General features: G+C 41.0%; 1 protein-coding gene across 1 annotated transcript; it reads right to left on the reverse strand.

The window, feature by feature from the left end:
* Positions 1–1112: 1112 nt before the first annotated feature.
* LOC126336895 (uncharacterized) lies at positions 1113–15185 on the reverse strand. The gene is made up of 6 exons (XM_050001057.1): positions 15096–15185; positions 10861–11034; positions 7057–7179; positions 3564–3680; positions 3389–3454; positions 1113–1430 (listed from the first exon to the last, which is right to left on the reverse strand). Exons 1-6 carry the CDS (start codon positions 15166–15168, stop codon positions 1333–1335), a joined length of 651 nt encoding a protein of 216 aa, XP_049857014.1. The 5' UTR covers positions 15169–15185; the 3' UTR covers positions 1113–1332.
* Between the last annotated feature and the right edge of the window lie 3482 nt (positions 15186–18667).

Here is an 18667-nt window from a genome sequence, read left to right on the forward strand (position 1 = left end):
CCTCAACATCACCCGACTTAATTCGACTACATTTCATTACCTTGCTTTTGCTTTTGTTGATCTTCATCTTATATCCTCCTTTCAAGACACTGTCCATTCCGTTCAACTGCTCTTCCTAGTCCTTTGCTGTCTCTGACAGAATTACAATGTCATCGGCGAACCTCAAAGTTTTATTTCTTCTCCATGGATTTTAAAACCTACTCCAAACTTTTCTTTTGTTTCCTTTACTGCTTGCTCAATATACAGATTGAATAACATTGGGGAGAGGCTACAACCCTGTCTTACTCCCTTCCCAACCACTGCTTCCCTTACATGTCCCTCGACCCTTATAACTGCCATCTGGTTTCTGTACAAATTCTAAATAGCCCTTCGCTCCCTTTATTTTACCCCTGCCATCTTTAGAATTTGAAAGAAAGTATTCCAGTCAACATTGTCAAAAGCTTGCTCTAAGTCTGCAAATGTTAGGAACGCAGGTTTGCCTTTCCTTAATCTTTCTTCTAAGATAAGTCGTAGGTTCAGTATTGTCTCACGTGTTCCAATATTTCTACGGAAGCCAAACTGATCTTCCCCGATGTCGGTTTCTACCAGTTTTTCCATTCGTCTGTAAAGAATTCGCGTTAGTACTTTGCAGCTGTAACTTATTAAACTGATAATTCGGTAATTTTCACATCTGTCATCCCTGCTTTCTTTGGGATTGTAATTATTATATTCTTCTTGAAGTCCGAGGGATTTCGCCTGTCTCATACATCTTGCTCACCAGATGGTAGAGTTTTGTCAGGACTGGCTCTCCCAAGGCTATCAGTAGTTCTAATGGAATGTTGTCTACTCCCGGGGCCTTGTTTCGACTTAGGTCTTTCAGGTCTCTGTCGAACTCTCCACGCAGTATTGTATCTCCAATTTCATCTTCATCTACGTCCTCTTCCATTTAAATAAAATCCTTATATTAGTGTAAGCATTCGAAACGAAACGCGTATATTTGCTGTTTGTAAATGCTAGGCGACGTAACTTCCACAACACGCCTTAACCAATGTGTTTTCTTGTGACAGTAACATACCTACAGCCTGGTAGTGTTAAATCTGCAGGTAATAGTATTATAGGAAGAAAAGCAATCGTGTGACGTTATGATCGTTACATTTATTTCATGTGTTGCGATTGACGTCTAAAAGGCGAACGTTACAGTATATTTGGTTGCTAGAGGTGCGACGGTTTCTCTGTCGGCGGGACATCGGCTTCGAAATGCGGGAAGAAGAAACGTCGTCGCTCTTACAACGGCTCCAGACCGGTGGTGGCGGCCGGGGGATCGTGACTCGGTTCCAGCACTGGGTCAGGGGACTAGTGTTCCATACCGTGGTACTCGTGTTTAGGCAAGAACTCGTGGTGAAACTCAGGGTATGGTATGTGCTTCCAGCTGTGAGGATGGCTCTTCCGCTCTGCAATAAAGTACACTTGTCAAAAACGGAACATAAAAAATAGCAGAGAAAGACATTTTTCAAGTTATCGAAGTATTTAGACATGAAATTTAGAGACATGTAATGCACTTTTCATTCTCAATGACAATTAATTCCTTAAACTGATGTGTATGTAGGCTCGTGAAAGAGTGGCTACATACAATTATTTCAATGTGTGCTTCCCATGCTTATGTTTTCCTTTGCCAAATATTAACTCTACTAGCCTTAGATGCACACTGGTGTCTTTTCTCTGGAGTTACGAGAAAGTGATCCCTTCGGGGAATAGATTTCCCAATTGCAACTACTATGACGATCTAAAAAACATATGTTAATATGCTATTTATGTAATTATTTCATACTGCATTCTGAAGAACTGTGTTAAAAAGTAAGTCATTTCCTTAATAATGTATGTAAGGTACCATAAACACAAGGATTTTTTGCCGATAGACGAAAATTTCATTGTTATACATCTTAATTACCAAGATGAGAAGGAAACTCTAAAGAATAATTGTTCATGTTTCCTTAATGACATTTACAAGTTATCGAGGAAATAACATAGGGGCCTACTCAACAGTAGTACCACACTTACGTAGAAACAAATTACTGAACAAGGTCACACTTACGAGGGTTGCTTGATGGTGAATTTCACGTACAAAGCAAACTTTTGTCAGCTTTAAGTAACAAAATACTTTTGTGGTGCTTCTAAGGTGTCTTATATTCTCTTTATAAACATTAACTAGTCCGGAATTGAGTTTATAAACAACTGATTTGAATCTGTGGTGTGTGTACTGTAAGACCTTCAGTACACACACCATCAGATTATTTGACTTGTCGCTCTAACGAAGTAGGCGAGTGTCAGCCATATGTCTCATGGTCTTATTGTGGCGTTTATATCTTCTGCCATTAGGTTGGACGATAGAAATGCCACTTGCACGCTTACAGTAGCGGATTGATGGTGACCAACTTTCAACAGAACTTGATGAATTTTCACACACATTTATTAAAATAGTAACAAGCATAAACCTTACGAAACTTGATTCTGGAGCAATTTACAATTGACAATCTGAAGTTCCTTTGGTCTTGGTATGTTAATCTTATTCTCACATATCTCTGATACTTGACAAAGGTTCTATACATATCTCTTCATGGCTATGTACAGGAATGTGGTAATCTTATTAGGTGCAGACTGAAACTTGACTATAGACTGGTACAGACTGGTGCAGACAAATGCAGACTGATTAATCGGAGGTCTGGACACTCGTTATAATACCTCACGCGTTCAGGTATCACTGCGCGAGTGTGATCCGCGAGGAGAAAAGGTTTTACGTTAGCTGTAATCTCATTGGCTGCGTTACATATTAATACGCGGATCAGCGGAAGCAGAATTTGGTCCGTCTCTAAGGCAGAGCCATCTCGTAGCGCGGAGTCGGACGAGCGCTGCGCCTGCGCTGTTGTGCTTAGCGGGGCGCGCTCTAGTGGGAAAGTTGTGTACGTGCTCACTACAGGGAACTATGTACACAACAAATCATACATCAGAAACGAATGCAAAGTGTTATGATGAAAATTCAGTCAATGCTGGATGGAGAAACAATTCAATAACTGGGCATGATCTTCCACAGGGGTCATTTCTCGAGCATGTGTACATATACATGTGAATGATTTCCTACTTAGTAATCACAATAAAAGTTTGCATTATTTTTTGCAGATGCTCCGGTCTTATAATTAATTCTACTAGACTGGAAGTGATAGATAACACAGTTATCAATCGTTTACAGGGAATTATCCTGGTTGCACAGGAAAAGTGCTTTACGACACACTTCTTGTGTTCATCAATCAATACAGTTCATGTCCTTAAATGTGGCATTCCATTACGAGCAACAACCTCGAGTTACTGAATCCTATATAGTGGAAACTTTCCAGCAGTTGGTTCATAGACTTACCACCAAGACTGCTAAGGTAGCAATCGATCTGGTTCCCAGTCTTCGTACAGCCATACCAATCAGTGGCTGCAAGAAAATATAAAAAATAACTTATATCGTTTTTAAAACAGGAAAATAAAACATTTTTCAGTATGTGTACATAGAAATGAGTTTTGTTCCAGCTCGTATAACTTACCCTTCCCACTCGCTGGCACTAGCGGCTCGTGTGACCAGGGACACAGTCTCAGCTCGCACGAGAGTCTGTCATCCACTATATCGCAGTGATACCAGTTCTTTCGGCAAGGCGGCGGATCTACAAAGTTACAGTACTTACATCAACGAGTGCTGTCGTAGAAATAGACTGATCTTGTCATAATATATTCTATTGTATGCTCTGGTCGAATTTTCATCACTATGCAATAGTTTCTCTGCCTACGGCTAATTTTCAGTGGAACTCTTTCTCAATCATATCTTTGGAATTTTTTCTACTAATTCCTCATAGCCAAGCAGTCCAAAATGCTATACAAGGTGTTGCTAAAAGTAGACTTCTCTGCGAATTGGTGTACTTTGTAATGATGGAATACAGATCATCTCCACAGAGCAATAGGATAGCTGAAGAATCCGTGAACGAGATGGAACACGAACCGCAGAATGCTAACGAAGCTCGGGCTCTCCTCAGAGATTGATTTATACGGTAGTGGATAAACTAGAAGGTGAAAAGAACGTGACTAGTTTTCTATAGAATGGTCCAATTAATTTACGCTGATGAGCCAAAGAAACTGGTACACCTGCCGAATATTGTGGAGGGCCCTCGCAAACACGCAGAAGTACCGCAACGAGACGTGGCATGGACTCGACTAATGTCTATAGTAGGGTTGGAGGGAACTGGCACCATGAATCCTACAGGTTTGTAAGTAAATCATTAAGAATACGAGATCTCTTCCGATCAAAACGTTGCAAGCCATCCTAGATATGATCAATAGTCTTCGTGTCTGGAGAGTTTGGTGACCACGGAAAGCGTTTAAACTCAGAAGAGTTTTCCTGGAGCCTCTCTGTAGCATGTCTGGATGTGTGGAGTGTCACAGTGTGCTGCTGGAATTGCCCAAATCCGTAAGAATGCACAATGGACATGAATGGTTGCAGATGATCAGACAGGATTCTTAGGTACGTCTGACCTGTCAGAGTCGTATCTAGACTTTTCAGGGGTCCCATATCACTCCAACTGCACACACCTCACACCATTACAGACCCTCCTCCAGCTTGAACAGTCCCCTGCTGATATGTAGGGTCCATGGATTCATGAGGTTGCCTCCATACCTGTACACGTCCATCCGCTCGATACAATTGAGAACGAGACTTGTCCAACCAGGCAGCATGTTTCCTGCCATCAACAGTCCAATGTTGGTGTTGACGGGCCCAGGCGAGGCATAAAGCGTTGTGTCGTGCAGTCATCAAGGGTAGAGGAGTGAGCCTTCGGCTCCGAAAGCCAATATGGAAGATGTTTCGTTGAATGGTTATATGCTGACACTTTTTGATGGCCTAGTATTGAGATCTGCAGCAATTTTCGGAATGGTTGCACTTCTGTCTCGTTTAACGATTCTCTTCAGTCGAAGTCGGTGCGGTTCTTGAAGGATCTTTTTCATACCGCAGCGGTGTCGGAGATTTGATGTTTTGACGGATTTCTGATTTTCACGGTACTCACATCATCGCTACCTTGGAGATGCTGTGTCCGATTGCTCTTGCGCCGACTCTTAAATCCACGTTCAAATCACTTAAATCTTGACAATGTGCCATTGTAGCTGCAGTAACCGATCTAACAACTGCGCCAGACACTTGTCGGCTTATATAGGCGTTGCCGACCACACCACGGTATTGTCCTTGTTTACATACATTTGTATACCAGTTTCTTGCCCGCATCTTGTGGTCGTGCGGTAGCTTTCTCGCTTCCCAAGCCCGGGTTCCCGGGTTCGATTCCCGGCGGGGTCAGGGATTTTCTCTGCCTCGTGATGGCTGGGTGTTGTATGATGTCCTTAGGTTAGTTAGGTTTAAGTGGGTCTAAGTTCTAGGGGACTGATGACCATAGATGTTAAGTCCCATAGTGCTCAGAGCCATTTGAACCAGTTTCTTTGGCGCTTCAGCTTATATAAATGTGCATAATTGTAAAACTGTTATTGAAGATCTTTGCAGCTTTGTGGCTAATTGAAACTGAATATTAATGCCAATTTTCACAATTCTCATTTGCGAGTCAAATTTCATTAACACTATTTAAATCTGGTGAGTAAAAAAAATGCAATTCGGAACATGGAATAAGGAACCAGAGAAACAGAGCTAACCATTTTTGATATGGATACTGTATGGTACCCAACTGCATATATTTGTGTTACGATACTCTTACACGCAGAGAGACTAAAAAAAAATGGCTCTGAGCACTATGGGACTTAACATCTGAGGTCACCAGTCCGCTAGAACTTAGAACTACTTAAACCAAACTAACCTAAGGACATCACACACATCCATGCCCGAGGCAGGATTCGAACCTGCGTTCGTAGCGGTCGCGCGGTTCCAGACTGGAGGGCCTAGAACCGTTCGGCCACAGAGGTCGGCCAGAGAGACTATCTGTATCCTTAGTAGTGATAGTTTCGGTGATCTTCACTAAACAGTGTATTATTAATACGCCCTTTTCAAACAATGTACATTGCAGAATGATCAAAACGTTCAGTTAAAGTTATCCTCTGCGTTGTCATCAGAGTTTCGATAATGTCATACCTGCGTACATTTGTATTGGTAAATCTTTCACTCATTTTTCCAAGTGCTATCAAACGCAGATGATGTATGCATGCTTCCTTTAATGATTATTAATTGCTTCAATATCCCAGCACATTAAATATTATTAGTTTTAGTCATATAAAAGGAAACTCGACCTTCACTTGTGTTATTATTTGTCACAAATCTTAATTCGATAAGGGCACCACTTATGATGTGTCAGAATGGCTTTCGCTACGCGATAACCTTATTACCTTTGCCAGTCGAAAATAGGCACAAGAGAACAACTGCTGTAATACGAACGGTGAAAAAAGATCGTTGACTGTCGAAGTCGGAAAGGCGTAGCTGCTTCTCTTACTACCGCAAGCAATTTGGTTTACGTCCCTACACCAACGCCTCAGTGTTGCCACAGTGGTCGAAGGCCAAAGCTTGCAGGCAATACTGACGGCCGCCTTTTGCATCTTGCACTTAATAAATGCCAAGAGTACTGCCATGTGTCAGGGCTCTTCATTCGCCTTACGGACTATGGCACATTTCGCAAATAAAAAGATTTGATAAGATTATATATGAAACACGTGTATTCACAAATATACGTTCTGTAGGCACTCATATTCAAACAAACTTGCACATAAGCACAAACAATTTGATGTCCTCTTACATACTAGATTTATATACACATCACGCCCACAGAGAATTCATAATAGTAAACAAAATCCACCTTCCACCTTCTTACGAAGTGTCGTATTGCTTACGATCTGCCTCCTGTTGCAGCCCACGTTATTCAGTAAATAAGCTCATGTGAATGTTTGAGTTAGTCAACATTATTTTTATATGTTGATAAATAAACAATAAAATCGATGTAAAGTTGTTATCACTAATATCATCAATATTTTGTTTAGCATGCCATATTAAACAAACGTGATTACCTTTATGATGCCATTCAAGTGGTTCTGACGATGTTCTGTCCGATTTGGAGCAATATCTCAGGGATAATTTTATTTGTCCTGCGTAGTTGATATAATTGTATATGAAACCGAAGTCATCATGTCCTGTGAAAAGAAATGTATGCCTCATATAAAAACACCGTTTTTATTCTTTTTAAAAGAGGCTATATAGGATGCAAACAAAATCTGTCCACGAAATTTTGTAGATGAGTAGCTGATAACAGAGAACCGCTTCCAAATGAGGAAGTTATGATGTCCAATGATTTATCATTCAGATGTTTCACGGTGACTCTAGCTCCACTATAGACGGAAATTGCTACTTTATAAGGAAAATCAGTCAACTATTAGTTACGTTCTGAACTGTTTGCTGAACTGTTAAAGAAATGTTGGCAAAACAGATTACGAATATTGCAAGAGTTACAAAACAATCATCAGATACTGTCGACAACTGATACTTTCTTCTGCTGCAGTCGGAGGAAATAGTATTCGGAAGCTGTCTTATGTAAAACACTGAGACGCCTCTGTTTAATGCGGAATAGGCCACTAGAAGTCTCGAGAGGCGTATCAGATAGTACAAAGGTTGTCAGGAAGAGTATTGTGATCCCAGTATAGAGTAGGTAGTAGCAGAGTTGGTCCTTCAGGACACCTCAGCCCGGGTACTGGGTGTTTCTGTTGTCTTCATCATTTCTTCATCATCATCATTCGTACCAGTGGTTCAATTGGATTGCGTCAAATGGTGTGAAAACATTGGGACTTTGTACGGGCACTGATGACGGCGCAGTTGAGCGCCCTACAAGCCAAACATCATCATCATCTACAGGACGTCTCAGCGTCTTCGAACGTGGACAAGTTATTCGATGTACGTGAATACCAAATCTATCAGAGACAATTCAATCCATCTTAAGCTTCTCAAGTCGGCTGTTACTGATATACACTACTGGACATTAAAATTGCTACACCAAGAAGAAATGCAGATGACAAATGGGTATTCATTGGACCAATATATTATACTAGAACTGACATGTAATTACATTTTCATGCAATTCGGGTGCATAGATCCTCAGAAATCAGTACCCAGAACAACCAGCTCTGGCCGCAATAACGACTTTGATACGCCTGGGCATTGAGTCAAACAGAACTTGGATGGCGTGTACAGGCACAGCTGCCCATGCAGCTTCAACACGATACCACAGTTCATCAAGAGTAGTGACTGGCGTATTGTGACGAGCCAGTTGCTCGGCCACCATTGACCATACGGTTTCAATTGGTGAGAGATCTGGAGAATGTGCTAGCCAGGGCAGCAGTCGAACATTTTCTGTGTCCAGAAAGGCCCGTACAGGACCTGCAACATGCAGTCGTGCAGTATCCTGCTGAAATGTAGGGCATCGCATGGATCGAATGAAGGGTAGAGCCACGGGCCGAAACACCTCTGAAATGTAACGTCCACTGTTCAAAGTGCCGTCAATGCGAACAAGAGGTGTCCAAGACTTGTAACCAATGGCACCCCATACCATCACGCCGGGTGATACGCCAATATGGCGATGAAGAATACACGTTTCCATTGTGCGTTCATCGCGATGTCGTCAAACAAGGATGCGACCATCATGATGCTGTAAACAGAACCTGGATTTATCCGAAAAAATGACGTTTTCCCATTCGTGCACCCAGGTTCGTCGTTGAGTACACCATAGCAAGCGCTCCTGCCTGTGATGCAGCGTCAAGGGTGACCACAGCCATGGTCTCCGAGCTGATAGTCCATGCTGCTGCAAACGTCGTCGAACTGTTCGTGCAGACGGTTGTTGTCTTGCAAACGTCCCCATCTGTTGACTCAGGGATCGAGACGTGACTGCACGAGCCGTTACAGCCATGCGGATAAGATGCCTGTCATCTCGACTGCTAGTGATGCGAGGCCGTTGGGATCCAGCACGGCTTTGCGTATTACCCTCCTGAACCCACCGATTCCACATTCTGCTAACAGTCATTGGATCTCGACCAACGCGAGCAGCAATGTCCCGATACGATAAATCGCAATCGCGAAAGGCTACAATCCGACCTTTATCAAAGTCGGAAACGTGATGGTACGCATTTCTCCTCCTTACACGAGGCATCACAACGTTTCACCAAGCAACGCCAGTCAACTGCTGTTTGTGTATGAGAAATTGGTTTGAAACTTTCCTCATGTCAGCACGTTGTAGGAGTCGCCACGGCGCCAACCTAGTGTGAATGCTCTGATAAGCTAATCATTTGCATATCACAGCATCTTCTTCCTGTCGGTTAAATTTCGTGTCTGTAGCACGTCATCTTCGTAGTATAGCAATTTTAATGGCCAGTAGTGTATTTTTGAAGCGATAACGCGAGGGAACAACTACACCTATAACAAGACAAGGTGGATCTCATGCACTGACGGACAGAAACTATCCAGTATTGTCGCGAGTGACTGCAAACAATCGCGTGAATTCAGTGGAAGGAATCACTCGTGTGTTCCAAATTGCCAACAGCAGTCATCACGTCGTGATCTTGTGGTTAGTCTTGCTGACTCTCGATGACAGGACTCAACATTCGATTCCTGGAGAGTCGGCGAATTTCTCCATTCGGGACTAGGTGTGCATGTTATCGTCATCAGTATTTTATCGTCATCGACACACAACTCACCGAAGTGGCTTCAAATATAAAGCCTTGCAACATTCCAACGAAATCCCCAAAATGCGACTCCTGGCTCAGTATGTTATATGCACATTTCATTTTTTGCTACCAGCTAGCAGAATGACTGTGGGTAGAGCGATAAGAAGAATAGAGTACAGTGGTCAAGTAGCTCCTCATAAGCCACACATTTCCTTAAGCGACATTAAGTGACGCTTCAAACGGTGTAAAGAGTGAAACCTCTAGACGGAGGATGATTGAAAATGGGTGACGTTGTGTGATTTAGGCTTGGCCAATGCCCCGAGAACGTTATCTGACATCACGTGTAGTATGAACAGTGAAGTAATGAGGATTTGAGTTAGAACGTCGACTTCACTCCAGATCCTAGCAACCGATATCACTATATTTTCATTTGAATGACAAACAGCCGTCGGTCACTATTTTTAACAAATTAACCTGGTTTCAACACTGCTAGGAGTGTCTTCCTCAGAATTTTAATCAAAGAATTGTCTATATTCTATAACACGGTCACAAAATTATGACTAAAAACGTATGATAGGGTATAAGTACGGAATCATCGTAAAAGACTGGCAGTACTTATATGTGATTTATAAAATAATAAATATGCCAAAAGGGCATTAGTCACAAAGATATTTAAGATAAAGAAAACTTAGATGGCGAGCCACTAAGGGCTGCTCGTTACTTGCGTGGCGCAGGTTGCAAAACGGACGTGTAATATTAAATGTATCAGTCAGCAGTTCTGAACAAATTATAAAAACATATTGATATTTTATTTCAATTCAGTGCAGTAAATAATTGAAGCATTGCCTTCGGGACAGGAGTCAATTTAAATAAAATTTCTTTTGGTTTTAATGTGTTGTAATCGAAAGAAAACGACCGAAGTTTCAGCCTCAGTTACATGCATCCTTCATCAGGTAAAGAGGAATGCTGATCAAGTTTGTCTTTCCCAGCAGGCTAGCGAATTTTCTTGAAGTTAGTGGGAAATGGCTTCACTGGTACCATGCAACACAGAAGTGAAGTCAAACAGCAAATGAGTACTATGCATTGAGCGCCGGTCATGTGGTGTCTGGAAGTAGAGAAACTTGCGCCCTTAGACTCTCCCAAAGTTTAAGACAAAACACGCACCTGTGTTGTGGCCCTGGTTGCCCGTCTCAATGGAGCGCGTCCAGATTGGTGCCAACGGCTCGACGGAGCCGCGCTTCACGTTCAGCTGGCAGACGATGCCGCCATCCTGGTGGCCCCGACACCAGTACCAGTTGTACAGCAGGTCGCACGACGGCCACGGCCGTAGGGCTGGGTCTGCAAGAGTCGTCAGTAGGAGTCGCCAGCAGGCCTGCTGGCTGGCAGCTAGTTTGATGTTCCTGACCCGTGAGTACCCGTTACTTTTCTGATAACAGGTTTACCGTCTGTAGTCATTCGTGATTAAGCATTCGCATGCATTTAAATATTCTGGTCCTACTACTGTACAGCGCTTTAGTTTTCGTTTCCGGTATGCGGTTCTTGTTGTAGATATTTTTACTAAAACTATTGTTACCATTTGGTTAATTCTCACATCTATTGCACATACCGGGTGATCAAAAAGTCAGTATAAATTTGAAAACTGAATAAATCACGGAATAATGTAGATAGAGAGGTACAAATTGGCACACATGCTTGGAATCACATGGGGTTTTATTAGAACCAAAAAAATACAAAAGTTCAAAAAATGTCCGACAGACGGCGCTTCATCTGATTAGAATAGCAATAATTAGCATAACAAAGTAAGACAAAGCAATGATGATGTTCTTTACATGTCCACCTTCATTTCTCAACAATAGCTGTAGTCGAGAAATAATGTTGTGAACAGCACTGTAAAGCACGTCCGGAGGTAAGGTGAGGCAATGGCGTCGGATGTTGTCTTTCAGCATCCCTAGAGATGTCTATCGATCACGATACAGTTGCGACTTCAGGTAACCCCAAAGCCAATAATCGCACGGATGAGGTCTGGGGACTTGGGAGGCCAAGCAAGACGAAAGTGGCGGCTGAGCACACGATCGTCACCAAACGACGCGCGCAAGAGATCTTTCACGCGGACATTTTGTGAACTTTGTTTTTTTTATTTCTAATAAAAGCCCATGTCATTCCAAGCAAGTGTGTAAATTTTTACCTGCTATCTACATTATTCCGTAGTTTATTAAGTTTTCAAATTTATTCTGACTTTTTGATCACCCATTACTTAAATATAGTAAATCGCACTGTTTTACCTAGTTCTGTTGCTACGTGTTTTGATGCATTCATTATATTTGTCACGAAATTTGCTTTTTCAGCTGAAATCCTGAGAATAATTCTACTCAATTTTTTCTCAAAAAAGAGTTATTTGAGTAATAACTTCTATCAGTTGTGGAAAATCGTCTCCAAAACCCAGGTACATCAGTCTAATTCCGCTTGATTTCCTTTCCAGAATTAGTACTTCAATTTTAGTACTTTTAACTCCAAATATCAGATTCTTGGATGTTTATCTAAACCATAGTTGAAGAAGAAATGTTATATTCCATCACCTTGTCTAGCACTACTTATTATTTCAAATGTCTGAAAAATTTCTAACACAGATTTCATTTTAGATATAGTATTTGTTAGAGTAATATGAATTGTACTTGACAACACTGCTTTAGCGCCTTACTCTCTAACGTTTTTTTCTGTTCGTTCTCTATCTACAGAAACAAATATTTTTTTTGCAAATCAATAAATAATTCTATTATAGGTTTTCTGATTAACTTGTTGTTGCAAATTATTAATTTTAAGTTAAAAATCTGTTCTGTGCATGATATTAGCTTTCGCAAACCAGCCTATTACACCTACTGTTTATCTAAAATTTCTTCAGCTCTGTTCAGGAATACTTTTCGTAATACTTTGTACGCCTCGGAGATACTTGAAACTTCTCTGTAGATGTTCAGCTTCCGTTTGTATTCATTTTTATGTAGTGATAGATTAATGCTGTTCACATTCTTCTAGAATCATTTTCGTTTTCCAGATATTCTCAAAAAGCGAGTTAAGATTACCTTTAACCTTTCGTCCCAATCTTTATTTATTACTATTTAATGAAGTCCTGCCTTGTTTATATTTATTACAAGTCGTCTGACACAAAAGTAGCTCTATATTACCATATATTATCATTCAAATTACAAACAAAACATTATCTATAGGGAAACAAAATGTTTCATACAACAAAATGAACACAATAAAATGAAATTTTTGTGTACTCGTCATCAGCTGGAGATCAGAAACGAAACCCAATCTATAATCGTCAAGTGCAGAAGGTTTGTAACAAATGTGATTGAGAAGGCCACGCACAGAATAGCTGTTTTGGGAGGTCTTGCTGCTCGGTTCCTATTTCAGCTAGAAACATGGGGTGCAACGTTTTTGGTTTATACCGGACCAGCTGCCGTTTGTATAGCCTTACGAACATCTACTTACTGCAGCCACTTTAGTATAACAATCCGTTGGAGTCCAGGCAAATTGTGTAAATCGATCAATTCCTTTTGCAAAAGATGTGAAATTGATTCTCTGCTAATGGCGCCATTTGTATGTGGACCATTCGGATTTTATGCGCAAATAGTGTCAAAAACCTAGTTCTCTGGAAAGTTTTTGAAGTGCACTGCTTCTACTTTTAAATCTGTATGGATTGGTTCAGATATTATATTAAGATAGATAGATGGATAAACTCAAAACGAATTTTTTTATCAAGTATTCTTTACCCATTGATGAAATACGGTGGTTTAAAGTCGAGCTAAATGTAGCACGTAAAAATAGCTCTTTCGTGAACTAAATGCGCGGGAACAGTATAAATGATGCTCACAAAAAAATTGAAAACTTGCTTTTAAAAAATATAGCTTCATTCAGATTTTACATGCAGAAAATGTTTTGCGAGTTTTTTACGCGCACCAGTTCGATGTTCCGCGTGGGAATCGGTTCAAATGTTATACCAAGGTAGACGCATGTAATTAATGGTCCTCCTATTGTTTTGTAAAATCTTTATCCGTTCCCACGATATAAGCAACATGGTTCGAAAGTCACTAAAAACCTTTACAGCGTCAGTCGTCGCCCGAGTCAATAAAACTCTACATGGGTTGCCAAGCTACGGCTGTCTAATGTCAAAATTATGTTAGTGTAAGAGTTGGAACTCAGAGTGAAAAATGCTCCTTTCATAGCACAAAAAAGGTGAGCATGTCGCAGGTAGAATTACCGATGTAAAAGAAGCTAATTAGCTTTCAGACTTAGCAGGCAGCATCAAAGACATTTAAATCAAAATAAACTGGACATATAGGAGCTTTTTTACGAGTTAACCATGCTTCCTCAGCACAGAGATGGATCTTAGCTGCGTGGTGTTGGCACACCTGCGTCGTGCAACTCATAGGCTTAAGCCCATAATCCTGTACCCAAAATCCAGTAGATAAGCCAGCCACAGTAAATAATATATAATATCATATGGCTAAAGAGTATAGTTTTTCTGGAGGATAAAATTTCTGTGAACGGATTTGTTCCTAGAGGAAAGACATCAAGTATCATGCTACTTTACGCGATGTATTACGTTACGTGACATGGGTACTAATACTAACAAGTAAAAAAAAAGCGAATATGCTAAGATGTTATCATTTAAATGTCTCTGAATCTAGCAGATAAGTCGTTCCCAGCGAGAGTTTCCCCAACTGCGAGGTGAAGGACAGGAGCCATAACGAAGTATTCCGCGCTAAGACTGGATTCAAATAGCCCAGCTTTCGGTTTGCATGCACGAGCTTCGTAAGCTGGGCCACTAGGTCCCACCACTCCATCTATGTACGACCATTTAATACGTAATCCATGGACCTCTCAGAAAGTAACTACACTAAATGTATCTAAGTTACTGAGTGCCCTCCGGTTGTTTCGTGTCTAGGCACTGCTCGAGTCCTAATAAGCCCTTTCTAATTCCGAACTAAATTATACGCGACTCTTAATAACACCTAAAAGAACTACCAAATACACTTACATGTTTATAACAATCAACTATTTCAAGTCCAGCACACTGCAGTCTAAGAGAACAAGAAACGGGTGTTGGATTTTAACGTCCCTGTGGTCTAAAAGAACAAGAAACGGGTGTGGGAGTTTAACGTCCTACCAAGGATGAGGACTTTAGAGATGGATACAAGAACTGCATTTACTAATTTGGCATGGTCTTCAGATAGCGGAGATGCTTAACTCATGATGACGGCATATTACGCAAAAGAAGCAGTACTTATTTAGGCTGGCATTTAACAATACCAATTCTGTCTCAGAGCTCGCTCAGAAAACGTGCAATAACTAATACGCCCTGCTTTTAGAACAAGGGATGGCTCGGTAGCACTTACGATTGGCCGCTGCTGGATAGAACAGCGCGACGAGAAGAGCTACGGCTCCAGGAAGGATGGATGGTGCCATCATCACTGCTGGGTTCCAACTGCGCCCAAGCACAACTGAACTACTTTTATGACGCAGACGTGCTCACATTTTCTCGATAAGCCTCGCCGTGCTACTGCACATGGACTGCCAAGACTGTGATAAACACGAAACTGTAAACTAAGTAGAAATGTTCGCTGTTCGTGGTGACCACAAACGGACCTACTGGACTATAAACCTACAGATGTATTCCGCGATCGCGAGTGGTAATTACCGCTGTTCTTATTGTCATCGTGACCACCATGTCTCCCATCGCTAATTCGTAAAATATTTATCCGATCATGTTAGATTTATCAACTTCTTAACCACCATATAAGCAAGAAAACATCATGAAGCTCTTGATCTTCGAACATTTCGTCCCTCTAAATTCATCCAGCACCTCTCTGCTGATATCATTTTCTGGGTCTTGTTGAAGGAAATAATATGTGAAACGTATAGGAAACTTAAGTAAAGACATCTCCACAAGGATGCGAACCACATTCCTCTTGTTGTTGTGGTCTTCTGTTCTGAGACTGGTTTGATGCAGCTCTACATGCTACTCTATCCTGTGCAAGCTTCTTCATCTCCCAGTACTTACTGCAACCTACATCCTTCTGAATCTCTTGGTCTCCCTCTACGATTTTTACCCTCCACGCAGCCCCCCGATATTAAATTGGTGATCCATTGATGCCTCAGAATATGCCCCGCCAACTGATCCCTTCTCCTAACCAAATTGTGCCCCAAATATCTCTTCTCTCCAATTCTATTCAATACCCCCTCATTAGTTATGTGATCCACCCATTTAATCTTCAGCATTCTTCTGTACCACCACATTTCGAAAGCTTCTATTCTCTTCTTGTCTAAACTATTTCTCGTCCACGTTTCACTTCCATACATGGCTACACTCCATACAAATACTTTCATAAACGACTTCCTGACACGTAAATCTATACTCGATGTCAACAAATTTCTCTTCTGCAGAAACGCTTTCCTTGTCATTGCTAGTCTACATTTTATATCCTATCTACTTAGACCATCATCAGTTATTTTGCTCCCGAAATAGCAATACTCATTTACTACTTTAAGCATCTCCTTTCCTAATCTAATTCTCGCAGCATTACCCGACGTAATTCGACTACCTTCCATTATCCTCGTTTTGCTTTTGTTGATGTTCATCTTATATCCTCCTTTCTAGACACTGTCCATTCCGTTCAGCTGCTCTTCCAGGTCCTTTGCTGTCTCTGACAGAATTACAATGTCATCGGCGAACCTCAAAGTTTTTATTTCTTCTCCATGATTTTAATTCCTACTCCGAATTTTTCTTTTGTTTCCTTTACTGCTTGCTCAATATACAGATTGAATAACATCGGAGACAGGCTACAACCCTGTCTCACTCCCTTCCCAACCACTGCTTCCCTTTCATGTTCCTCGACTCTTGTAACTCCGGTTTCTGTACAAATTGTAAATAGCCTTTCGCTCCCTGTATTTTACCCCTGCCACCTTTAGAATTTGAAAGAGAGTATTCCAGTCAACATTGTCAAAAGCTTTCTCTAAGTTTACAAATGCTAGAAAAGTAGGTTTTGCTTTTCTTAATCTATTTTCTAAGATTAGTCGTAGGGTCTTTATTGCCTCACGTGTTCCAACATTTCTACGAATCCAATCGGATCTTCCCCGAGGTCGGCTTCTACCAGTTTTTTTCAATTTGTCTGTAAAGAATTCGTATTATTATTTTGCAGCCGTGGCTTATTAAACTGACAGTTCGGTAATTTTCACATCTGCAACACCTGCTTTCTTTGGGATTGGAATTATTATATTCTTCTTGAAGTCCGAGGGATTTCGCCTGTCTCATACATCTTGCTCACAAGATGGCAGAGTTTTGTTAGAACTGGCTCTCCCAAGGCTGTCAGTAGTTCTAATGGAATGTTGTCTACTCCCGGGGCCTTGTTTCGACGTAGGTCTTTCAGTGTTCTGTCAACCTCTTCACGCAGTATCATATCTCCTATTTCATCTTCATCTACATTCTCTTCCATTTCCAGAATATTGTCCTCAAGAACATCGGCCTTGTATAGACGCTCTATATACTCCTTCCACCTGTCTGCTTTCCCTTCTTTGCTTGGAACTGGGTTTCCATCTGAGCTCTTGATATTCATACAAGTAATTCCCTCTTCTCCAAAGGTCTCTTTAGTCTTCCTGTACGCAGTAGCTATCTTACCCCTAGTGATACGCGCCTCTAGATTCTTACATTTGTCCTCTAGCCATCCCTGCTTAGCCATTTAGCATTTCCTGACGATCTCATTTTTGAGACGTTGCATTCCTTTTTGCCTGCTTCATTTACTGCATTTTTATATTTTATCCTTTCATCAATTAAATTCAATATCTCTTCTCTCACCCAAGGATTTCTACTAGCACTCATCTTTTTACCTACTTTATCCTCTGCTACCTTCACTACTTCATCCCTCAAATTACCCATTCTTCTTCTACTGTATTTCTTGTCAATTGTTCCCTAATGTTCTCCCTGAAACTCTCTACAACCTTTGGTTCTTTCAGTTTATCTGGGTCCCTTCTCCTCAAATCCTCACCTTTTTGCAGTTTCTTCAGTTTATAAGCAATAGATTGTGGTCAGAGTCCACATCTGTCCCTGGAAATGTGTTACAATTTAAAACCTGGTTACTGAATCTCTGTCTTACCACTATAAAATCTATCTGAGACCTTCCAGTATCTCCAGGCTTTTTCCATGTATACAACCTTCTTTTGTGAATCTTGAACCAAGTGTTAGCTATGATAAAGTTATGCTATGTGCAAAATTCTACCAGGCGGCTTCCTCTTTCATTCCTTAATGCCATTCCATATTCCCCTACTAAGTTTCCTTCTCTTCCTTTTCCTACTATCGAGTTCCAGTAAACAATGACTATTAAATTTTAGTCTCCCTTCACTATCTGAATACATACTATCATACATTTAATCAACCTCTTCGTCATCTGCGGAGGTAGTTGGCATATAAACTTGCACTATTGTGGTAGGCGTGGGATTTGTATCTATCTTGGCCACAATAATGTGTTCACTGTGCTGTTTGCAGTAGCTTACCCGCATTCCTATTTTCCTGTTCATTATTAAACCTACTCCTACATTACCCCTATTTGATTTTGCGATTATAACCCTGCAGTCACCTGACCAGAAGTCTTGTTCCTCCTGCCACCGAACTTCACTAATTCCCACTATATCTATCCTACGATTCTGTTACACTATCATGTTTTCATTATTCATCACACATGTGAAGCATACACAATAAGTGTGAAGTGTTTTAAATATTTGGTTCGTATGGATATTTGCTGTGGGCAGAAGCTGGGCAGTGTGCCTTGCATGTCTTTCATTCAAATGTAGCTGCGCAGGCGCTTTCATGGTTCTGTATTTTCATGCTGCAGATGTGAAAATGTAAATAATTATGTGATTTATGCCAATTCATATACCGCGCTTCAGAATGATCTAAGGGCAGAGTAACGGTGAA

This window comes from Schistocerca gregaria, chromosome 1 (genome assembly GCF_023897955.1).
Source record: "Schistocerca gregaria isolate iqSchGreg1 chromosome 1, iqSchGreg1.2, whole genome shotgun sequence".
NCBI lineage: Eukaryota > Metazoa > Arthropoda > Insecta > Orthoptera > Acrididae > Schistocerca > Schistocerca gregaria.